General features: G+C 37.9%; 1 protein-coding gene across 2 annotated transcripts in view; it reads left to right on the forward strand.

The window, feature by feature from the left end:
• The window catches only part of DCLRE1C (DNA cross-link repair 1C), a 35742-nt gene extending 20012 nt beyond the window's left edge, over positions 1–15730 (forward strand). For both annotated transcript variants that reach the window (XM_036761344.1, XM_036761345.1), the window contains 4 exons: positions 358–412; positions 4419–4507; positions 12406–12503; positions 14613–15730. In XM_036761344.1, coding sequence (XP_036617239.1) covers positions 358–412; positions 4419–4507; positions 12406–12503; positions 14613–15532 — 1162 coding nt within the window. In that variant the 3' untranslated portion in view covers positions 15533–15730. The remainder of the gene's footprint in view (positions 1–357; positions 413–4418; positions 4508–12405; positions 12504–14612) is intronic.
• Positions 15731–25636: the final 9906 nt, after the last annotated feature.

The raw sequence follows: 25636 nt of genomic DNA on the forward strand, positions 1-25636 counted from the left end.
TAGAGTTGGAAGGGACCTTAGATAGCAGCTGATCCAGCCCCTTCACTTTATAGGCGAGGAACTGAAGCCCAGAGAGGTGAGGTGACTTGCCAGGCCTCACATAGCTAGTAAGTGCCTGGGGGAAGATTTGAACACAAGTTTTCCTGACTCCCAAGTCGAGGTCCCTATCCACTACATTTATATAGGAGAAAAAAAAAGACAATATACGTTCATATTTCTGGAGTTCAGTTAGACATAAAGAAGTTCCCCTTCCTGTAGGTTGATTAAATATTGGAGTCAGCTACCCTGGGAGGGCCCAAAATGATTATGCTTGTGGATTAACGAGGTTTTTTTGTTCTTTTTGCTACTTTTTCATAGAACTGGAGAGAGTTCGTATAGAGCTTGTTTTTCATTTCATTCTTCCTACAGTGAGGTAAGTTGATAGTGGGTGCGTTAGTGTCCTTGACTTTCAGGCATATATTTGCTTCTGCTACTCAGATTTGTTGTAGCTCATCATAAATATTTGTGTTGATGTGTTTCATAAAAGATAACCCCAAAGGGATTTGTTTATCAGTAAAATTTATCCAAATACTCTAAAATATGTATTACCAAAGCCTCCTAAATAAAAAATTTTATAATATAGAATTTGCCTATCTTATAGAACCATTAAGTTATCATTCAAAGGAATACTTGGTATTAACCAAAATAATCCCAAAACACAGCTAACTTTAAGGAGATGTCCAGATCGTACTAGAATTTTGTTGTATTGAATCTTGTTCGAAACAATATTCAGTAGAATGTGAGTCAATTGCCTTTAATGAAATTTAAAAACATTTCGTTATTGTTGTATGATGGCTTTCATTATACTGATAGTTATTATACAGGAATCCAGGTTGTATCAAACTGGTAATGTGGTACCTGTACTTTTCTTAAAAAATTAATTTCCAAATTAATTTGCAAATTAATTTGCCACCATTTTCATTCTCGTAAACTAAGACAAGATAATATTAGCTCTCATGAGGGTGCAAATTCAGCACTTTCATGTGTGGAAGTAGATTGAAATAGACTTGGGCGACATTTGCTGTGATAGCATAACTTAAGATTTTCATTTTAGAACTTTAAAGGCTGTTTTTTCCCTCATAGTTACTGGTCCTCCACCTGGGCTATGCTGCCCCCAGCTGAATGTAGTGTGTCATAGTCCTTACTGTAAGGCATCAGTCATCAGTGTGTTTTGCCTCAGGTTTCAGATGATGGCTCATTGAACAGTCACAAACGCAGAATCTCAGAGTTTGCAGGAACCTTGGAGACCTAATTTCTACCCCAACCCAAATCCCCTCTTAACGTTCTTATTGCTGACCTTGGGCAAGTCATTCAGCTTCTCTGGGCTTCAGTTTCCTCATCTGTGAATGGACAGGGATGGACTAGATAGCCCCTAAGGCCCCTTCCAGCTCTAAATCTACGATTCAGTGATTCCCAATAAGTGGTTATCCTCCACTCACAGCTTTAGTCATTTTCAGAAATTGGGGTAGAATAAAAATAGTTATGAAATGCCAAGCTATCTAATTGGGATAAAGACTTCTCCCTGCCCCACCCCCCCCCCCCCCCATTTTGAGAACATCACAATAAGATCACATTTGGACAGCATTCAACAAAATACAAATTATAAAATACAGCCCTATCCTAAAGGAGTTTAGGCTCTGGTGAAATGACATAACAGTGGATTTATATTTTTGAATTATTGGTCTCTACTATTCTTAAATCATCACTCTTCCATAATGTCTGCCATAAAGTTTAGCTCTTACTTTTGCTCTTCTTTAGCTCATTTCAACCTTACTATCTGCTGCTTATTTTGTCAAATCATATTGCTATCCTTAATTGGTATTTGGTTCTCTTGTGTGTAGTGTCTAAGTATTTGGACTAGATAACCTCTGAGGTTACGACACTTACATCTTAGATTTTCTATAACATACCCCACTTCAGATATTCTGCCTCGTTGTCCCCATAAATCATCAAAATGTTAGTAATCTCCAACCCTCGCAAGAGGGTGACTTTGCAAACAATGGAGCTAAAGTGAAGATAAAGGGTTAAGAAAAAGACCTTAGGCTAGACATACAAAATAGTACAGTTAAGGTTCGTCACAGAGAAGAGAGAATGCTAAACAGTGGAGAGTGATAAAGCACTAGATGAAGTCCCACAGGGATAAAAATAAAGCTATTACAAAAAGGAGACTAGGTAGTAGAACAGAACTTTACCCTGGAGTGAGAAGGAAGGGCAGACTTCACAGAAAGGAGTTGGGACCTTTGGTGGGAGGGATGAAAAATCTGTTCTGTCATATTTCCTAGGAAGGCCAAAAGGACAGCTTTCTTTTGACTACTTAATTTGTTACCAAAAATATCTGTTTAATAACCAAACTTAACATTAGTCATTAGTTACAAAGCTAATATTTTAAGACAACTTTTAAAGTAGTAAATTCCTATGGCATAATTCATACCTTTTTTTTTAGTAATTTGGAATTTTGGGTAGAAGTCAAAAGTCATAGTCTGATTTTCAGCTAGTTTGCTTTTGTAATGTCTTAGGCTGCCTGCCTCTCTGGATCAGCTATCACCTTTCTTTCATATTCTTTTTTAGCCATAGGTGGTCTCTGTACCCTGTCCAAGGTATTTTAAGTCAATCTCAGGGCAGGCTTTACTTTTTAAAATTTTCTGAAACCAGCAATCGTGTTTCTTTTCTTTATATGCAGCACAAGAAAGAGGGGAAGGGAGCAGTTTTACATATGGCAAAGTCACATTAACAAGAGCATAAGAGCCTGTGTGTTTGCTTTATCATAATCAGCTGGAATTAGTTTCCTGTCACCTGGGTGCAAAGCAAAACAGCTTCTGCCCCTATCCTTTTTTTATTAGTGGTTGTTATTTTATGTACACTTTTGAAGTTATACCTTAGTTCTGGGTAGCTTCTCCCGGTGCCACACCACCTACCCTCTGTCTCTCCCCCAGCAAATCTCTAGAAACTGGATATTAAGGTAGTCACCAGTTAACAACCTGTTCCAGTCAAAGGGACTGTATCCCTTGCAGAGAACAGAATATGTAGACTTAGATATAAATTTAAACAGATTTTTTGAATTAGGTTGGCTTGTATTAGAGCTTGTATTTTTCTAAATACTCTGTGTATGAATGTATAGTGTCCCAACAGTCTTAGTGCATTTTTAAGCTGTAAAACTTCTGCTTGTATGGGAGTAGGGTTTGGGGGAGAGATACTTTTCTACTTGTGTTCCCATTTCCTTGTAGTCCCCTACCGTGAGAGAGGAAGAAGTGAATTACTTGTGCATAACTCAGTCTTTTCTTACTTTCCCTGAACTACATCTTAAACTCCTGCCCTACCCTGTTTGGATGTGTTTCATAAAAGAAAAAAGTGGTAGACAGATAAAGCATTATTTTCTATTTCATGAGGTCTTTAAAAGTTTAAAAAAGCCTGTAAATTAAAAATTTCTAAATAAAGGATTTTCTCATTTACTTTCCTCCTTTAATTAAAATATATATTTCCTTTTTTTCTACAAGGCCTTTGGAGATGACCAGGATCATAGATCTAGAGCTGGAAGGGACCTCAGAAGTCATCTAGCCCAATATAACCCCTTCATTTTACAATTGGGGAAACTGAGGTCCAGCAAGGTTAAATAACTTGTCCAATGTCCCAGAGGCAGGAAGCATCAGAAGTGGGCTGGGAGCCCTGGGGCTCTGACTCCAGAGCTGGTGTTCTTTATATTCTGCCATACTCCTAAGGCCTCTTCAAAGATGCTTCACGTGTGCTGAATTGAATTGCCTTTGAGTAAATCCTGAATTTAGAAGAGTTAAGATGCAACAATTGATTTATACCTCAGATTCTGCATTTGCAAAAGGGAATAATTCTCTTACTCACAGGGTTGTTGTGGAGAGTAATGAGAAAATACCTATACAACAACCTGAGCTTCGTAGAAAACTCAAAATATTCATCAAAACAACCAAACCATTCCTTTTGTGTGTCCATGAACTGCACTCAGTAAGGTCAGAGAAAATCAAAGCTTTTCAAAGAGCTTCTGGATGTTCTATCATTTAAAAAGGTTTGCATCCCATAACAATGACTTAGTATGAGGAAAGACAACAAAGTTGTAAGACTTTATGTTGTATGTGGTTATTTAAAGGCAGCAACTAAATTCTAAGAGAAGGAAAAGGGGATGTATCTGGGTGCTGAAGCTCCCTGAGCAAGGAGGCAAATACTATGTGCACAAAACATGGGATTTGGGGCATATGTGGCACTATTCAATAAACATCTGAGGAATATAAAAGATTCCTTTCACTTACCTCTGCCATTTCATGGACACAAGATCTTGTGAAGCACTAGTTGTTAAAAGCAGGACTTTTTTTTCCCCACTAGTGACACATCATTTGTTCTTCCTTTTCCGTTAGATTAAGGATTTCTTGAGCTATATACATCCTGTCAACGTGTATCCAAATGTCATTCCTGTGGGTTCAACGAAGGAAAAAGTGGTAGAAATGTAAGTAGAAAGTTTTAAATGAGCCAAAAAATGAGACGCCGCTGTCATTGGGCTGCTTGGCTACAAGGCTCAAGGTTTCCTGTGGAATCTGGCCATAAATCTGGTTCCACTTGAAATCTGTGAATCCTATCTCCATGCTAAGGTACTCCTGCTGTTTTTCTCCATTTCCTCTTTTGCCCATTCAGAATCCTTATTTCCTCATTCTCTACTCTGAGGTACTAGGAAAAGTTTGTTTTGCTTTCCCCAAACAGATTTTTGCTTAGAGATTACTCACCTCCCATGAGCTATTCCTCTACCCCACTTCAGCCACAGACAGATGCCTTTGATAGTCCCATCACCCATAGATGTACCACCTCTGTGTTCAAGAATTCTGAAATCCCCTTATCTGATCATAATCTCTTGGTTTTTCATTTTTCCCTCCGCCTTGCTTTACATAACCCTATTCTTCATTTGTACCCTGACCTCCAGTCCCTGGACCCCTGAGTTCTCTCCCAGGCCATCTCCCCTGCATTAGCCACTCTCTCCTCTTCTCCCCATCCTGACTCCTTGGTAAACCAACTCTACACTGTCCTTCTATCTTGAATCCTTAACCCCCTTATCATAGCGACAGTTATACCCAGTCAAACCTCAGCTTTGGATCGCTTTACTATTTAGCACCTTCACTCCTACATACACACTGCTGAATGAAGATGGAGAAAATCGTTCAATTGTTTTGACTAGATCCACTACAGATTTATGTTACATAATTTCAAGTGTGCCCTCACTGCTGCTTGGCAGTCCTGCTCTACCTCCCTTAGCCACGCACTGTCCCACTCTCCACAGCAGCTCTTCATCCCTCCTCAAACTTCCCATGGCTCTCCATCCCCCACTCTCTCAGCTGAGAATCTTGAGCCATATTTTCAGAAAAAAAATTCAGACTATTTGTCATGAACTCTGTCTTTTCCCTCTTCCTCACCTGCTATCAGGTGCCGTCTGCCATTTTCTCCTTCATCTGTCTCATGATGAAATGGCCTTGATCTGTACCAACACTGACCCATTCCATCCCATCTCCTCTAACAGATTGGGCCCCTCTGTCATCCCCACTCTTTCAGTTATTTTTAATCCCTCTCTACTGGCTCATTTCCTATTGCCTACAAACATTCCCAGTCTCCCCTCTCCTGAGAAAAACCTTCTGTCCCTGCTGTTTTCCCATTTCTTTTCCACCCTTTGTAGCTAAACTCCTCAAAAAGGCCATCTACAATATATTCCAACTTCTTTCCTCTCACTCTCTTCTTAACCCTTTACAGTCCAGCTTCTGAACTTCTCATTTCACTGAAACTGTTCTCTCCAGAGTTACTAATGATCTTTCAGTTGCCAAATCAAATGGCCCTTTGTCTGTCTTCATAGGGCAGCTAGGTGATGCAGTGAACAGAAGGCTGGGCTTGGAGTTAGGAAGACCTGAGTTCAAATTTGACTTCAGACACTTACTAGCTGTGACCCTGGGCAAGTCACTTAACCTCTCTGCCTCTACCTCCTTATCTGTAAAATAGGGATAAGAATAGCACCTTGCCCTCAGGGTTGTGGTGAGGTTCCAAAGAGATGAAGTATAAAGTGCTCAACACAGTGCCTGGCACACGTTAGCTATTACACAGCCTTTGACACTGTTGACTGCTCTCTTGCTTGGTACTCTCTCTCTCTCTAGATTCTAAGGACACTGCTCTCTCCTGATTCTTCTCCTACCTATCAAACTCCTCCTTCTCAGTCTCCTTTGCTGGATCTTCATCCATATCACACTCCCTGATCATAGATGTGCCCCTCAGGGTTCTGTCCTGGGCCCTCCTCTCTTCTCCCTCTATACTGTAGTATAGATGGTGATCTCATCAGATTCCATGGATTTAGTTACCGTCTCTGTGCTTACAATTTTAAAATCTACCTTTCTAGCCCTTTGTAACCTAGCCCCCTTCCTACGTTTCCAGTCTTCTTACACCTTACATGCTCCTCAAGTCGAGTAACACTGGCTTCCTGGCTGTTTTACAAACAAGGCTCTCTGTCTCTTGGCTTCAGGCATTCTTTCTGGTTGTCCTTCATGTTTGAAGTACTCTGTCTCCTCCACTCCGACTACTGACCTCCCTGGCTTCTTTTATGTACGAGCAAAAATCCCACCTTCTATAAAGTCTTCCCTAGCCTCACTTAATTCCAGTACCTTCCCTCTGCTAATTATCTCCTATTTATCCTGTGTATAGTTTGCTTTGTGTAGATTTGTCTGCATGTTGTCTCCATCATTAGATTGTATTTGACTGTCTTTTGCCTTTTTTTCTATCACCGGTGTTTAGCTAGTAGTAGGCGGTTTAATAAATGTTTGATTGCTTGATATTTTTTGTTTTATTTAATTAAATTTTTTATTTTTAGTTTACAACATTTAGTTTTACATGTTCTTGAGTTTCAAATCTTCTTCCCTTCCCTCCCCTTCCGCCTCCCCCCCCAAGATGGCATGCAGTCCAATATAGATTCTACATAACCCTTCGCATTAAACTTATTTACATAATAGTCAAGTTGCAAAGAAGAATTATGACCAATGGAATGAATTATGAGAGAAAAGAAACAAAACAAAAAAAAAATAGGAAAAAAAAAGAGAGAGCAAATAGTTTGCCTCAATCTGCATTCAGACTCTACAGTTCTTTCTCTGCATGTAGCTAGCTCTCTCCATCATGAGTCCTTTGGAGTTGTCTTTGAGCCTTGTATTGCTGAGGAGAGCCAAGTCTATCAAGGTTAGTCATCACAGAATCCATGTCTATGGTTGTATATAATGTTCTCCTGGCTCTGCTCCCCTCACTCAGCATCAGATCATGTAGGTCTTTCCAGGTTGTTATGAAGTCCGTATCTTCCCCATTTCTTATGGCATGATAGTATTCCATTACCTTCATATACCACAACTCGTTCAGCCATTCCCCAATTGATGGGCATCCCCTTGATTTCCAGTTCTTTGCCACCACACAAAGAGCAGCTTTAATATTTTTGCACATACAGGTCCCTTTCCCACTTGTGTGATACAGCCCTAGGAGTGGCGTTGCTGGGTCAAAGGGCATGCACATTTTTATAGTCCTGTGGGCATGGTTCCACATTGCTCTTGATCAGTATTTGTAAAGAACACAGCATAGTGCTTAAGGCACGTAATAGGCCTCTAATGTTTATTGTTTGATTGGTTGATTTCTGCCTGTGATAAGCCATCAGCACATTTTAAAAATTTTGTTGTCAGCTACTAATTACATTTGTACTTTGTGGTCTTCCATAGACACTTGTTTTTGAATATTTTGTAGTTAAATTTATAAAAATTTCAATTTAAATCATTTCCCCAAATATTTAAAATAAATTAGGAGAGTTCACTTTTTATTTTTTTAAGAGCAGAGAGGCGAGGCAGTCGGGGTTAAGTGACTTGCCCAAGGTCACACAGGTAGTAAGTGTCAAGTATCTGAAGCCAGATTTGAACTCAGGTCCTCCTGACTCCAGGGCCGGTGCTCTATTCACCGCACCACCTAGCTGCCCCAGGAGAGTTTACTCTTTAATGAAACACTATAGTGATTTCTTAAAGTGAAGAATATTTTTGAGTGCACATAACCATTTTGATTGAACTGCCTTCTGAATTTGAATTTATATATGTTCAATTGTCTTAAAGCAGAATATACCCTTTTAAGTGAAATCAGTAAATATTTATCAAGAGGCTAATGTTTTTGTAGCACTGTGCTAAATAATGTGAGGTATTCAGAAAAAAAAATTGTCAGAATTTCTCTCCTCAAGGCAGTGGGTCTAATTGGGAAGATGAAATAAATACGGCTTTAAAGTAATGAGAAGGAATTTTAAATAAGCATACATCCAGGTGATTATTGCACATAAACATAGTCACCTTGATAAGTCATACATTGAGTCCAGTGATACTTGGTACAGTTTTGGAACATTTATGGATCATCAAGACCCTACATTTAACACTTCTCAGTATTAGTTAACTAGGAAAGGGCTCTGTCTGTAGAGCTGTATGCAGTATATCCCTTGGAAACATTTTAATGCTGCTATACCAAGAGTCTCCATGCATTCACTTGGATACCCTCCTCCTCCCTTGCCTGGCCCTTCTACTTTATGCCCTTTCTCATTTACTGCTTCTGGACTTGCTCTAAATATCCTGGAGAAGTGGTCTGTCTACTTTATTTTTACAGTCACTTTACTAGTGGCTGATGTAATGTCACAGGAATACATCTTTGATATTTCATAATATCCAGAGTTCTACTTTGGCATTGCTTTTTCTTCAGGTAGGGGGTTTTACCTTGATCCAGGTCAGTGATAGAGAGCAGTGTCAGATCATACTAGGCTGTCCTATTTAATTATAGCTGACTAAGCTACGCAATACAGAGTTAAAAAATCACCTAGCAATCAGTTCTTTGGGCCCCCAAACAGAATTCTTTCTTTTGGGTTTAGACCTATGATTTGACTTCTGTTTCAGTTATATACTTAATAGGATAATACTCTTTAATCCAGATATCCTTTCAATAGCACTGTAATAGAGTCATATGATTCTTTCCTTGGGAAAATATTACATTTCTTTTAGAGCAGGAGTTATTAACCTTTTCTTGTGTCATGGACCTCTTTGATAATCTGGTAAAACTTATGGACTCCCTTTTAGAACGTTTTAAAATACGTAAAATAAAGCCCTCTATGTGCAGCTATGTGGCCCAGCGGATAGAGCGTTAGACCTGGAAAAACTTGAGTTCAAATTTGGCCTCAGATACTTATTAGCTGTGTCAAGTCACTTAAACCTGTTTGCCTCAGTTTCCTCATCTGTAAAATGAGCGAGAGAAGGAAATGGCAAATCGCTCCGGTATCTTTGCCAAGAAAATCCCAAAAGGGGTCATGAAGCATCAGACACAACTGAAAACGGCTAAACAACAACAAAATAAAAAAACAAGGCCCATAGGGTTACAAAGGAAACCAATTATGTTGAAACATAGTTATTAAAATATTTTAAAAGTAAGTTCCTGGACCATAGGTTTTAGAGTTTGGCCAGGTCATTCCATTTGGTCTTCACTTTGTTCCCATGCTAGAGAGGTATGCCTCAATGTGGGTGTGTCAGTGACATATGCTTATAAAAACCAAGAGAGCCCCTGTTCCCCAAAGGACATATTTCTAGAGGATTTAGCGCTAGCCAGATGATAGGTAGGAAAGTTGTTGAAAGTTATCAGTCCCACCAAATGAGGTTACTTTTATTTCTTGTATGTACTTTCATGTGCCTCTGTATCAGATCCCGGATAAGGCTTCATTTATATTCTCTGTTGAATCACGCATAGACCTTTCTCCTCCTTTTTCACTTGTATACTGTATTGGGACCTGCCCTTCCAAAACTGGCTTATGGAAATTGATTTGGATGCAGGCAAGCAAACGCAAAAACATAATGCAAGTCTTTAAGCATATTAAAGAGCAATGCAGCCTATGAGAAAAGAGCTGAGACAAGGAAAGACATAAAAGTCTTTAACTTTTGGCCAGTCTCTTTATTCTAAGCTTACAAAAATAGAGAGGTATTCTGGAACGGAGAGTCGTAAATGATCAAGTTATTTAGGAATAAATTAGCATAAAAATATAGGGGATCCAATCGAATCCATAACACCAAACAAGCCGTACAGCTCTGTGATTGGCAAAGAAGAGCGGCCACAGGAATGATTTGTAGTGGTAGTCTAAATTCTAATTTGGATAAGATCAATTTTTGGGGTAGTCCTTTCATTTCTTTCTTTTTAAATTTTATTAGGCACAGACTTGTATGGTAATGAGAAAAGAATGTTTCCTTGCTCTGATGCCTGATAACCGCAATATTAATCTCTGACCCAGATTATTAATCACATATTCTCATATTCCCTCAGTGTGTACTTAGAAGTTCAGAATGTCCAGCAGGGGAAGACATATCCACAGCTGGACCTGTTGAAAGCTTTTGTGTAATAATTAAAGAGACCTTTCTCCCCTCCTTCAACAGTGATTACTTTGAAGGGGTTGAAACTCATTTAGATGTATGTTCTAGCATTTTGTTAATAAAAACATCTAAATCATTACTCTGTACTTCTAACCTCATACACACACACATATATATATATATGTATATATATATGTGTATGTGTGTGTGTGTGTGTGTGTATATGTATACACATATATACACACACACACACACATACACACACACATATGATTTCAACAGTATGGGTACTCCCTCAACCAAACAACAGATTGTAATCCTTCCATACTTTAGTAGACTGTTTGATGAGTTGAGTTGAACTTGCCAAAATATTTCAGCACCTAGTGGCCAGCCTTCTGCAATGAATCTTTCCAAACTTGGCTAAACTTGTCCTCAGACAACAGTTCAGTCAAATCATTATATCTGTAGTTGAATTCCTTCCAGCTTTGAAGGGTCTACCAGAAATTCCAATCTGTTAGCAAAATTGTAAGAATGCAGGTTCCCCTCTATACCACAGTTAGACATAGGAATAGTACTTTAGTGGAGGACACCGTACATAAAAATTCAAATAATAGCAGAAGGTAGTATGGTATAAGATACCACAAGGTGGAGTGCTTAATGTTAATTTAGATGAGGCAGAGAGCTCTGTGTGGGCTCAAGTTGTCCCAGAAGGCATTGTGGAAGAAACCGGTCTTGAGGTCTTGACAGATGGGAAGACGTTTGGCTAAGTAGAGGAAGGATGTTGGGCTTGATGTGAGTAGTGCTGTGTTTGAGGAGCCAAGACTTATTTGGGGGATAGTAAGGATATCAATTTGTCAAGAGTAGAGAGTAGTAGGGCATAGGTTGAAAATATAGGTTGGTTCAAATCGATGAGGATTGTAAATACCGTGAGGCTGAGCTTTATTCTGAAGATACTGAAGGACCCATTGAAGTTTTTGAACAGAAGAGTGATATAATGGAAGTGACTTTTTAGGAAGTCAAATGTGATGTTGATATGTTGGGTAGATTAAATGGAAGGTTGGGAGTGAAAAGAGTATAGAAGTAAGAAAAGCATTTTGAAGCCAGTTATATAATAAAGTACTTTTGAATGAGATGACCATTATGGGGTCACAACCTAAGTTTAAGGAGTGCTCGCTGAAGGGGTTGACTACTAATATTAGGGTCGCAAAAGGAAAAGAAGTTTGTCCAGAGCTTATTTAGCACAGTAACACACACACACACACACACACACACACACACACACACACACACACACACACACACACACACAGAAGGTACTTAATTCTTGTTGACTGTTCCATTTATCTTTTATCATGTTGTATTTTTCATACCTGCACACCTGAAAATGTGATGATAATTTTTAAAACTGAAGAAGTAAATTAAACATGGGAAGCTTTTAGAAAGAAAAATACCAGGAAAATTTTACCAATAAATTTAAAAATCATTTGGGTTAAATTGAAGCCACAATGGTACATCATGCTTCCTAAGAAGCAGAGGAGCTAAAAGCTAAAGAATTTATAGGATGCAAGTTAGAAGGAATCAAAAAGGTAGGGGTCCCGTTCATCAAGGAATAGGACATAACAAAATCTCACTTCTTTGCCCTTCTGGGTCAGGCTTTATCCTGTAGATGAGGCCAAACATATTTCACACTTGTAAACAGGAGCCACTATAAATCTGAGAAGGATTTTGTGAATGGGAAGCCAGTTGGCTACTACATACTACTTACTTCTTGCTGTCCAGGAGGTGTTGAATTTAGGTGTTGAGTTTAAGGAGGTTAAAATTGTCATCACTTTATTATTCAGGCAAAAAATATGAGGTTTTAAAAATTGGTTCTAAAATTCATGGAGCAGATATTTAAGTTCTTAGATATTATGCATTCTCGAAGCTTCCTTAGAAATTAAAAAAAATGCATATATGTTTTAATTCTTTTCAGCTTAAAACCATTATGCCGATCCTTTTCTAAGCGTACCGAAGCAAAGTATAAACCACTTGGAATGTTGAAGAGAGCCAGAACAACATACCTAGAGTCAGGTAAAGGGAATATTCCTGGGTTCTCAGTGTATTTTCCTAAAGAAGGCTGCATTTTGTGGAATAATATGATTCGGAGGGGAAATAGGATCTGGTACTTTCTTTATGTCTTGCTTTTCTTAGAAAAATAATTTTGCCTATATGTTTTCTATTTGTAAAATAAGGACTGAATTGGATCTCCTTTTTAGTTTATAAACCTGTTATGAGGACAAATGTTTATATTATTTAATGCTTGGAATTTCTTGGAAATAAGTACTACAAAATGACCAGGGCAATGTGGAGTTAAACTGATGTAATCCATTAGCTGTGTGTACAGATATTGAGAACTTCTGCCTTCATTTTAAAAAAATCATTTCTGGCTTGTTTGAAATTCAGTATGATAGAAAACTACCACTGATTTAAATAATGCAAATGGCACTTTACATTTTCCTGCCCCTTTTGACTTTTATTTCCATTATCCAATCAAAGAGAGAAGTGGGCTAACTTTGAAGGAGAAAGAAGAGTTTTAGGTTCTGAACTGAGCTGGGTGTGCTGGTCTTCATTAAGAAAAATTTGAATTGATGAATAAATGTTTTGGAAAATAATGATACATTTATATAGGAAGGTACTTTTGAGCCAAAATACTGGATCTTGAAGCTTAATTGTAACTAAATTTCACCTATCACTTCTAGGAATAATCTCACATCACTAATTTGGAAATATACCAGAGAATATCCCACATTTCTCTTAAAACCAATGTGTGCTAAACCAGCAATATATATTAATAAGCTAGCAGTATTAGTAAAATTACGGTGCCAAAATATTATAGAGCTAGATTTGTCTAAGAAACTAAAGTAATTGTAAAATCAGATATCAGAGAAAAAATATCTTGACAAATGAGGTAGTTTCATGCACAGTAGTTGAACATCTTAAAGAACTAGGTACAGCATGTATTTAGGTGACAGTTCAGATGTCAAAACTTCTATACACTTGGTATTATCATCAGGAGGTTTTTATCCCAACACTGGATTCCAAATTCATTAGTTATACCAAAGAACTTTCTAGTAATGATTTATACATGGCAGCTAGTGAGAAGAAAGCTACATACATAAAGTCATTGACCTTGGTGATTGGTGATTTATTAAAATGATTAAAGCATTTGGTGCTGGAAAGGAACCTTAAATGTCATCTACTGCAGAGCTGTCCAACACTCAGGCTGCATAGTGGACCCCAGCACTCAGTAGCAGATTAAAATGAATAAAAATAACAAAAATAAGAATGTTAATATGTGGTTTTCTAAGTCACTATATAGCCACGGATATCCTTATATATGATTGAGGGCCCTGTGCCTATTTGAATTTGATACTACTGATCTTGTCTAACTCCTTTATTTGCTGAATGTTAGGGAAACATTTTCTATTTGCCCTCGGCCCTGTTCTGTCTTTGTTTGTAGGATAAACTATTTAGCACCTCAAGCTTTATGCAGGTTTCTTCTTCAAGTATGTTTTGTACCTACTTTCAACTCTGAGAGTTAGAAGTCTAAGTTAGTGAATTCTGATAGAGGAGGAGCATGTGTTTGATTTTCAAGATATTTTTAATACCTTTAATTGGACAGATCTCTGATTTTAAAATGTATTTAATTTGGCTGCATGAAGTATCACCAATTTTAGCATTTGTAGGGCTTGTTAATATTTATAATTTAAGTTATAGACTTAATGTTGTCTATTTAATCAGCCATTGAACCAGGCAGTATTTATTGAGCATTTACTGTAAAGCAAGGTACAAGGCTAATGGAGATACAAAAAAGTAGGGTCTACTTGAGATAGAGCATATGCACAAAAATATTTGATCTTTATTTAAAAGATGTCATTGTAAAAGTGGCAGTGGTCGTTAAACTATTCGAGTTTGAAAAACATTGTAGTTCAACAGAAATAACTTAACTTACAAAGGGGTATTGTGCTCTAAAATCTCCTTAAAGAGTTGGGGAACTAGTATCTATAAAGTGGCTTTTACTCTTTATAAAAGAAGAGAGGATCTTTAAGATGTATGCGTCACACAAGAAATTGTTTATGTTGTAATTCCCATAAATCTTTACCAATTTTTTTCCCCTGGGGGGTGGGGGGGGGTGGATAGAGGATGAAGATGAAGATCTTTTTGATGACTTTCAGTTAATGCCTTTGAGACACAAGATCCCAAACCAACAGACTTTTCAGCCTCTATTGCCTCCCCCAAAACTTGAATCTCAGGAATGTCCAGGACAACTGAAGCTGGGCATAGCAAGCTGCAGAACAGATAATGTGCAGACTTCTCTTTTGACAAACTTTGTAGACTGTGAAGAATCCAACAGCGAGGATGAGGAACAATCTGAAACCTCTACTTCTTTTCATGGGGACTTGAATTCTCTTCCATTACAGCAACAGGAATTGGATGTGGACATACCAGAGTGGAAAATCTTCTTTAAAAGTAATGCTGACATTCCAGATGATGGTTCAGAAAATTTAATTTCTTCCACAGAGGCAGGTGGGTCCCAGTCACCAAGACTTCTCAGTGATTCTGATGGAGATTCCACTCACATATCCTCACAGAATTCTTCTCAATCCACACACATATCAGAACAAGAAAGCCAAGGTTGGGACAGCCAATCAGATACTGTTTTGTTATCTTCTCAGGAAAGAAACTGTGGTGACTTCACTTTTTTAAACAAAAGTGGCTCCCGAGTCAGAGAGCTTATTACTGCATGCCAGCTGGAACAAAATATATCTGGTCCAAAAGACACTTCCTCTGACCTGAAAGGCAGGTCTCAAGATGTAAATATAGCTTCTACTTCTGGAGGAGCGACTACGGTTAGTTGTGAGAAATGTACAGTTGAAGAGGAAAAAAACCTGTTAAATCTTAGCACAAGTGTGGATTCTCAGAGCTCCTCAGACTTTGAAATACCTTCAACACCTGATGCTGAACTTCCCAAACGGGAACATTTACAACTTCTATATACAAAGCTGGCAACAGGTGAAAGTATAGTAAATGAAAGAAAACATAGTACATCCAGTTCTTAAATATTTTAGAGTTATAATTTCAGTCAAAATATGAAGGTTCCCACAGAGATTTTATGAAATAGAGAAAAAAACCTTAAAAGTATTACAGAATAATTGCTTCAGAAGCAGATAATTAGAAAATGAGGACCTAGAAGAAAATGTTGTGAAATATTAAGTGATTGAGATTATATACATTTTTAAGAAATAAATTTTTTTTAATCAGCAAAAATTATTTTCTTTCCCCCTTTACTTCCCCTCCCCTCACCCCCCCCCCCCCATTAAGAAAGAAGGGAGAACAAAACCCATTACAACATATGTAGCCAAGTCAAACAAATTTCCATATTGGCCATGACACCCCCCCCCCCCCCAAAAAAAGTTATTCTGCTCTTCTGAGTCCTTCACTTCTCTGTCAAGAAATGAGTGGTAGTATGTTTCATTATGATTTCTGGATTCCATTAAGCAGAGTTCCTAAATCCTTCAAAATTGGCTGTACAAAGTTATCATATAAAAATTGTTCTGTCCGTGTTCATTTCACTGCATCAGTTCAAGTCTTCCCAGATTTTCGGAAACCATCCCCTTATTTCTTACAACACAATAGTATTCTCTCCTATTTATATATCCTAATTTGTTAAGCTATTCTCCAGTTGATGAGTACTTTATACTCCCTTGCCTCACCCTGGTTTCTTATACTTTGCCACTGCAAAGAGCATAAATATTTCATGTCTTTAGTTAGAATTTGTTTAGGGCAAATCCCTCCTTTAGTATACCCTGAATCCTGTTCCCCTTTCTCTCTTCTACACTTCCCTTGTTTCTCTATTGATCAATTCATATGAGTCAGGTTCAAGTGTCAAGCGCTTCCCCCAAGCTGCCTCCTCCTTGTTTGTATAGATCTCTACCTGTACACCTGATTATGTGAGATAACTTTACCTAAGCTTTTCTTCCTCCTACCTACCCCTTTAGCATATTCTTTCTCTTTCCCTTATTCTTCTTTTAAGATCATCAAAACATAACAGAACTATTCTTAGACTTTTTGTCTAATTAGACTCCCCCCATGGTACGGTCCACAGGGGACACACGTATTATCTTTCTATATTTGAATATAAGCCATTTATCCTTTTTTAGTTTTTCATGATTGTTTGCCTTTTTATGTCTCCACTCCTGTATTTGGACTCTAAAGTTCCTTTGCATCTCCGGTCTTTTCAAAAGGAATGCACTAAAGTCCTTTATTTCATTAAAGGCCCACTTTTCCCCCTGTAGCATTATACTTAAGTTTTTCAGGGTAACTAATTCTTAGGTTTGGCTGTAAACTTTTATCTTTTGCCTTTTGGATTATTGTATCCCAAGCTCTGCTCTCCTTTCCTTTATATTGGTGGCTCTTCAGTACTTGAATTCTTTCTTTCTGGCTGCTTGCAGTATTTTTTCTTTGATCTGGAAACTTGGCTATAATGCTCTTGGGAGTTTCCATTTTGGGGTTTTAGGAGGTAATCAGTGGATTCTATTTCCACATTGTCCTCATGAGTCTAAAAGATCTGGATAGTTCTATGATTTCTTGAAATATGTCTGATTTTTTTTTTTTGGTTATAGCTTTCTCTACTGGAATGTTTTCCAGATCCCTTGATTTTGCTATGAGATAGATAACCTTACATTTTCTTCCATTTTTCCCCCCAGTCTTTTGACTTTGAGTTAATATTTCTTGTTTTATAGAATCATTAGCTTCTAATTGTCTACTGATTTTCAGGGAATTTGTTGAGTGGGTAAGATTTTGTACTTCTTGTGCCAAGCTGTTAATTCTCTGCTTCTTCAATAGCTCTCATTTTCCATTTTTTCCCCTTCCTAGTGCTCTTATTTCATTTCATTCATTCACCTCTTTAATTTCTTCTAGGAAATTGTTTGAACTTGTACCCAATCTGTTTTTCTTTGAGGCTTTGCTTGTCAGTGTTTTGGTTTCATTCCTTGTTTTCTCCTGGGTTTGTGTCTTGAGTGTCTCTGTTATGATAATGGCTTTTTATGGTAGGGTTTTAAAAAAATTTGCTCATTTTTTCCAGTTAGTTTCCTGACTTTAGATTTTGCTAAGGCCAGACTCTGTGTACTTATGGAAGAAATGTTTGGACTGGCCCTGTTGCTGATTTCTTGGGGTATTATATTGTTGTTCTGGGATCTCAGGGACATTTCAAGTTCAGGACCTGAAAACTTTCAGTGCCCCTTAAGTGGTTTGATCCAGGGCAAAGTCTGATCATTGCCCTTCTCATCTGAGTTCTGCAATTCTTGGCCTGGCTTTGGGTTTGAACAACAGGCCTACGGATTTGTCATATCTGGAGTTTCAGTAGACTGCTGATGGACTTAGCCACCATGAGCTAGGTGAAAAGCTCTGCTGGTTCAGAGTGACAGAAATATAAGCTTCCCTTTGGTCTGAAATTCCTGCCCCAGTTATTCCTCTGTTGGCTTCACACTGGGCTAGATGCTGGAACTGAGACCCTGCTCTGCTCCTGGGGTCTACACCTCATAGCTACTGCCTGTTTGTGAACTTGCTCTTTCTCCAGTATATGGCTTAACTTGGCTGGCTCCTCACCCTGGAATACCACCCCTAGGCACAGGTCTTTTCCTCACTTTGTCTTGGATCCATGACCTGGAAATGGGGCAGAGAGGGACAGATCTGTTGTTCTTGTACCCTACACAAATGTAGGCCCCACTGTGATGGATCTGGAGCCTCTTCTTGCCATAGTACACAGTCTCTTCCTTCATTGGAATGCTGTGTACAGTATGATCTTGGTTTTATATACATTTTTATTTGAAACATATAATTTCTCAGAATCCAAGCTTTCAGATAATGCTTTTGTATTTTTTAAAAAAGACTTCAGTTAACTTTTATTTACCCAGACATCAACTTGGAAGGGTAAAATGGTTTTGTAGCTGTCTGTTCAGTAAAATAAAATGGGAATGAAAGTTTGGGATTTTCCCAAAGTTTAAGTAGAATATATTAGTAATATGAAGTTTATATAAACTACCACTGCTTCCTTACCTTTTGGGGGCTGCAACAAATATTCCTGCTAATATTTTTAACTTAGGAGTAAATGATCATGCTATGTGAGCACCAAACTCACTATGAAGGCTGAGCCTACATGAACAGAATTTATTGTTACAATCAAAACTTAAAACCAATCTGACATTTGGCAATATGCATAATTATTGTGTAGTGTGGATAACTGGGTACAAGTGTTCAGCACTTCACTTAAATGATCATAATGTTAGTGTTAAATCAAGCATTTCTAACAAAATAAAACTAGGTAGCTGTAAAGAGTAGAAGGTGAAACTGGATAGAAGATGCTTTGAGACCCTTCTAAGAATCCCTGAATCTATCCATAACTAAGGGGGATCTAGATAGTAAATCTCTCCCTTTCCCTAAGATAGGGTGGCTACCAGGGTTTCAGGTCATAGTTGACTTAGGTCAAGGCAACCTTCTCTCTTCTATGGAGAGTTGTTTTTCTCCATTGAGGAAAGATTGAACAGGAAGTTTTAATCTCAGGATCCATAAAAGAAACTTAAGAGGAAATGGTAAGTAACTCCTTTTTTTTTTTTTTTAAACAGTAAGGAGCCTGCTTTGATTTATCCCTTCTCTAGTCTCTCATACCTCTTTTTGGACCTCATCTATGCATATGTGTATGTTATACTTATGCATTTGCTGCCTTTCTCCTGAGGGCAAGACAATATCTTATTTCATCACTGTACCCGTAGTGTATTACACGGAACATAAACATTATTAGGCATTTAACAAATGTAAAGTTCAACCAAGAACACATTAATGACCTGGTCAAAATAAACATTAAATCAGAAAGATAAAGATAGCATGACACTACATATAGTAAAAACAATTCCAACCCTAAATAAAATGTTGACTCTGAAAAACAAAAACAGAATAGTGATACGGACTGTACCTGTGACTTCACTGGTATGAGGAAATCCTGGATGAGGAAACTCCTACCAGCACAGCCTGACATGTTAGCAACTTTTAATATTAAAGAGGTATCTAAAGCACTGAGAAATTAAGTGACTTTCTCAGGACTGCATAGCATAGCCAGTAGGTGTGGGCCTCTAACCTAGACTTGCTGGCCCCAAGGCAAGAAATGGATAAGAAAATTTTTAAAAATGGGTAATAGTAAAACTAGTTTTAGAGACATTTAACCTACAATTAGGTCAGCAGAACCCTGAAACCACCTTAGCCAGAGCTTGTTCTCATTACCAAGTAACAAGACATGATGTCAGAGGCAAAATGGATTAGAATACAGGTTCCTTTGCCAGACATTACAGAGGTTCATGGTAGAATAATATTAGGATTATTGCCTCACAAAACACCAGAAAGCAGTTCAGAAAAAAAAAATGAGACTGCAGAAAGCTTTGGTATGAGACAGTTAGCTATAGCTAAGCTAAACTGTCCTAGAGCATTTTTAGGTAAACCAGAAAGGGAAAAAAAGACACAAAACAGGACAGATCTGCCAGAATTTTCCTTGGTAGAGCAAAATTTGGCTCTAAAGGTTCTCTAACTGGATTTTATCTGTGCATATAGTAAGATCATACAAAATTATTTGTTAGATACAACCACAGAGTTAACATTGTTCAATGATACTCTGATAAATCAGTGACAAGGCATAAAAAAGACCTGCCTACCAAAAATGTTCACCATTATCATGGATGTTCTGCCTAAAGTACAAATGGATTGAAGAAGGTTGGGTTGGCTATAAAAGTTATCCTGAAAGGTCTGTAAAATTGAGTGATGGAAAATTACATCTTTGTTTCAACATAACTGATTTCCTTTGTAATCTGTATTTTATGCATTTTAGAAACATGAGAATGGGCCCATAAGCTTCACCAAAGAAGTCTGTGATGCATAAAATGTTAAGGATCCCTGCTATAAATGAATTTCTCCACATGTTCCTCTTTGTGGATGACACTGTTGCTATTATCAAGGAATACTGTAGTACTTGTTCAGGGAACTATGACCATGCAGAATCTACTGAAGAAAAACTGAGTGCATGAAGAATGTATATTGGACAGACTAACTTGCAGTTGTATGTACAAACCATCTTATTGAGTATATTCATCAGTACATGTATCTTAGGTAAGATAAAATGGGCCCAGAAATGAACAGGAAGGTAGTAGGTTAAATGTGAAATTATTGGAAACATTGTTCAACTTGGAGTCATGGGAATTCAAGTTTAAACTCTGGCTCTGCCACTTTCTACCTGACTTTGCATAAATCACCTAATGTCTCTGGGTCTTAGTTTCCTCATCTGTAAAAGTGTTAGATTAGATGACATCTAAGTTCTTTTCTAGCTCACCAAAAATTAACTGTCTGTTGTGAGGCCCAAAAGAATGAGGCCATGGGATTCCTGGCCAGGGAATCAAAGCAGAGCTCAGAAATTAACCTTTCAGAGTTCTCTCCCCTAGAAAATATGGAAAACTAACTTCGCAACACCACGCCCCCGCCCCCCCCCCCCCCCGCCCCTGGCCATGAACGTTTTGTCTGTATCTCACAAGACTAACACTATAGAGATAGTTTGATTCCCTTAAAAGTTTCCTAGCTTCTTACTTGACTTTTCCAGTTAGCCAAAGACACCTGAAATATTTGATTAGATGTAGGCAAGTGCAGAGAGATATCTCAACAGTAATATATGTTACCCTCCATTTACTGCCCTTGGAGTAATTTGCTGGGAAACTGAGCAGCAGGACTTGGCCCAAGAATCCTCAAATGAGACAAATCTTTGGGTTCCTCCTTTCAGTCTTAAAGTGAAGTATTTTTCATGACAATCTTAAAATACTGAAAAGCAGTTTTAGTAGCTCTCTGCTTTTTTTTTTTTTTTTTTTTTGGCAGACGTGGGGCGGGAAAGCAGTAAGTTTTTTTTCTTGTAAGAGCACCAGCCCTGGAGTCAGGAGGACCTGAGTTCAAATGCGGCCTTAGACATTTGACATTTACATGTGTGACCTTGGGCAAGTCACTTAACCTCAATTGCCCTGCCTTTCCCCCTCCAAAAAAATGACATGTATCATGTATCACTATGACATATATCATGAAAAGAATGCTTTCAAAAGTACCAAAATTTCAGGTAACACAAAGGCAATGGAAAAGATAGAAATACAGGGAAAGTGCATATTACCAATGACTTGTACGTAAGAAGTGGCATAAAGCATCATCAAAGGCATTTATGACTGAAAAAAGCAGGTGAGTCAATTGTGTAGCAAAAATCATGAATAAGATAATAATAAATGGATAGCTCTATTGCCATACTGACACCTATGAAATATTAAAGGAGCTAGAGCAAGACCTCAGGATTGGTCCGATCTAGAGGACTTCCATGTCCTTTTCTAGAAAGATAGGAAAAGTAATCTTCCACTGAAATCTTTCAAGGCCTCATCATAATGTGGAATTGATCCTGGGATCTCAAAGGCAGTGAATTTCAAGGTCACAGAAGTTGTATGGTAAAAAGGTTTCCAAACATAATCCTTCATAGAAAAGATCGCTGTTGTCCAAGGACTGGTCTAAATTTGGAGAGACTAATCAACACGTTGCCTGCAAGGTAATTAATTTTAAGCTTCGGTGACTCATGAAGACAATCTGCTAAAGCATATAGGACTCATAGTTTGTGTCAGTGGAGGAAGCATTGCCATACTGATAAAATCACAGATCCTTGGAAGTAGTGAAATGTGGGCAAACATCACACAGAATGAGAAGGCATAGATGGGTTGTAATGCATTGAGGAAGGGAAACCCATGCCTAAGAGAGGAAGGCTAAATCCCACTTTCTCTCCTTTTGCTTTTCTTCACTAGGAGCAAGCATGCAGGAAAGTGGAATAATATAACTTAAAGTAACTATATCTTTTTCACAGAGCCTGCAATTTAATACCTTAGTAGATACGTGACCTTGCTGATAAGGTTATTATTCCAATGGTGGAGATGTTAGCTCATCCATGCCTTTCCATCCTATATAGTTCTCATCCATGATCTTCCATAAAGTATCTGCTTAATGTGCAAAAGGACTTCCTTGAAGTTTTATAGCATTCTATAGGTGCAATATTTAGACTGTCTGCTATTTCTCTTATTTCTTACTCTTATTATATGACTAGTCCAATTCCCTTTCAGCATGTTTCCTGGATGCTTATTTCTCATACTATTTCTCAAATGTAAATCATAATTGGTAATATATTGCAGCTTATATCCATCATATTTGCCCTCTGGGTTATCATATTTTTGATCCATCAAGGATTGTGGTATTCCATTGTTCATAGGCAAAAATCATCACCAAGTACCACCAGGACTATTGGTGTTTTTAAAAAATGAGATTTTGTTTTAGGTAGTGGCTTGGAATCACTGAAAATGCTTTATAATTTCCAGTCATATCCAGACAGCTCTCTTCCTCTTGTTCAGTTCTAGCTTAAATTTTTTCATTAGATTAATGAACCTACAAATCAAGCAACATTAATTGACTGCTACATAAAAGCCATTATGCTAGGCTTTAGGCATACAGAGATAAAATGTGTATAATCCTTATTCTTCAGGATTTTACTGCCTAATTGGGTTGGGTAGGATTATGAAACATACATGTCTTATGACACAGAGGTAAAGGAAAGATCAAGACAAAATGACCTAGAGAACGTTGAGGACAGAGAAATCACTTTCAGATAGGATTCTGGGAAATTTTTTTTTTTTGGAGATTTTCATAGAGAAAAGAGTACCTGAATTGGACCTTGATGGAAGAGTACATGCATAGATGAGGAAAGGTCTGCATGAAGGTGAGATGAGAAGTGGGAAGAGTTATTAGTCTTAAGTTTGGCAGGAACATTAAGTACATTAAGAGACTGTGAAATAAAAAAAGCTGTAAAGTTAGATTATAGCCATATCACAAAGGGCTCAATATGCTAAGGCTAAAGACTGGATTCTAGCCTATAGGGAGTACTTAGGGAATCATTTGGCAGGTGTGGGAAAAATGGATTTGGGAATGGAAGAGACTGAGGATAAGGGGATGAATTAGGAGAATATTATAAAATCTTAATGAGAACTAAGAAGAACCAGAACCAGGATGATGGCAACAATTGAAGATAATTTTGATGTGGAATGTTGACTGGGAGAATGGTGATGCCATTAACCAGAATACAGAAATTGGGAAAACTGTTAAGGGAAGAGAAATATTTTGTATGTTATTGAGTTTGAGGTACTGATAAGACAAAAAGTCTCCAGCATTGGATGTAGGAAAAACTGAGGCTAATTATATGTATTTGGTAGTTATCTGCATAGAGGTGACAATTTAAGGAAGAGATTGTACACAGGAGGCCCCAGGACAGAACACTGGGCAACAATCCTGTTTAGGGAGAGGAGAACCTTCTAGGGAAAGGGCCTGAGAAGTCAGAACCAATAGAAAGCACTATCACCAAATAATAATAGCTAGCATTTATATAGTGTTTTAAAATATTTTATTCTCACAACCACCCTGGGAGGTAGGTGTTACTACCTCCCATTTTACATATGAGGAAACTGGCACATCACTGAATCACCCTGCTGCCTCTAACCAAAGAAAGTGTTAAGAAAAGGCAGGCTGGTCAGCAATGCCAAATTATACACAAAGACCAAGGAAAATGAGCATTAGACCTTGGTAATAACTAAGGAGTTAATAATGATCTTAAAAAACAGCTTTAGTACTTTATCAGGAGATCAGCATGAATTCTCTTAATCAGCTTAGCTGTGATAATGGCAATCTTGTTGGATAGAAATAGTAGGAAAAAATGAAATTTGGAGCATGGGTCACTGTAGAGGAAAACAGGTTACCTAAATGAGGGATTTTAGAGAATCAGGACAGCAAAAGGATGCTAGGTATCTAGAGGAGTGGAAAAAGGGTACAGGAAGAGGCTGACAGGAGAAGGAGGGACTTTGAAGTTTTGTCTAAGACAAAGTCTTATCTGTCTTTTAATGAACATTTCCATTATCCTTAGTTGGGTATAATTGGGACTTCTGAGTCTAGGAATGGAGCAGCTCAACCCATTCCAAACTGGGATAGAAAGTCTTTTCCTGCCTCCCAAAATCTGCACGTTTCTTTTGAGAAGGATCCTGTCCCCTCCTTAGTTCACTCGTTACCATAAACTACCTGTAGTCAAATGGATGATAACAGGATGCGTTACAAGAGCACTATCTTGTAGAAACCAAACTATTGTATAGAGTAAGTATTCTTCCTGTATGCCTCCTGTGCGAACCTTGAGAATACTATTACCTGTTCACATGGACTTATAACATTTCCCCTTCCCACTGAGGTGTTTTTTTTGGGGGTGGGGAGGCAACTGGGATTAAGTAACTTGCCCAACTGTCAAGTGTCTGAGGTTGGATTTAAATTCAGGTCCTCTGGATTCCTGGGCTGGTGCTCTATCCACTGTGCCACCTAGCTGACCCCCCACACTTTGAGAGTTTTTAGAAAAATGCTGATAAATTTTGTAAAAATCAGGTGTCATTAAAAGCAGCTAATTGGCACAATTAGAGTAAGGAAGACCTGAGTTCAAATCCAATCTCAGACACAAGCTGTGTCTGGGCAAGTCACTTATGTCTGCCTCAAGCTTCTACAACTGTAAAATGAGGACAATACTAAGACCTACCTCACAGGGTTCTTGTGGGTCTCAAATGATAGATTTGTATTTTCCTGTCATTTATATTAAATAAAACTTTACTTGTCTGTTTTCTCCCCTAACATATTCTTTACTGTTATCTCCTATGCCAGCTTCACTTTAAGTCATCAAGGATTAAAGTACAAGGTGATTTAATTTGAAGGATTTTTGAGGGTTTTAGAAAAATTTTTTTCTGCTCCATTGTCCATGAGAGCTGCTTGCACATTAATGCAAACTCCTTAATGGAGGTCCTTTGCTTCTTATGAACACTGAAAGGCAAGGTGACTTCACCTAAAATGTTTCTTATTGTCCTTGGGCAATCCTTTAGAATCTTTTAGATTCTTTTGAGTAGAGATTATATCATTATTTATACTTGTATCCTAGCTCTTAGCAGAGTGACTGGCACATAGTACATACTTAATACTTCATTGACTTTTCGAGGGAACATATGCAAACCATAATCTATTTACTGGCAGCTTCCTTATATCTT

Source organism: Trichosurus vulpecula, chromosome 5 (genome assembly GCF_011100635.1).
Source record: "Trichosurus vulpecula isolate mTriVul1 chromosome 5, mTriVul1.pri, whole genome shotgun sequence".
NCBI lineage: Eukaryota > Metazoa > Chordata > Mammalia > Diprotodontia > Phalangeridae > Trichosurus > Trichosurus vulpecula.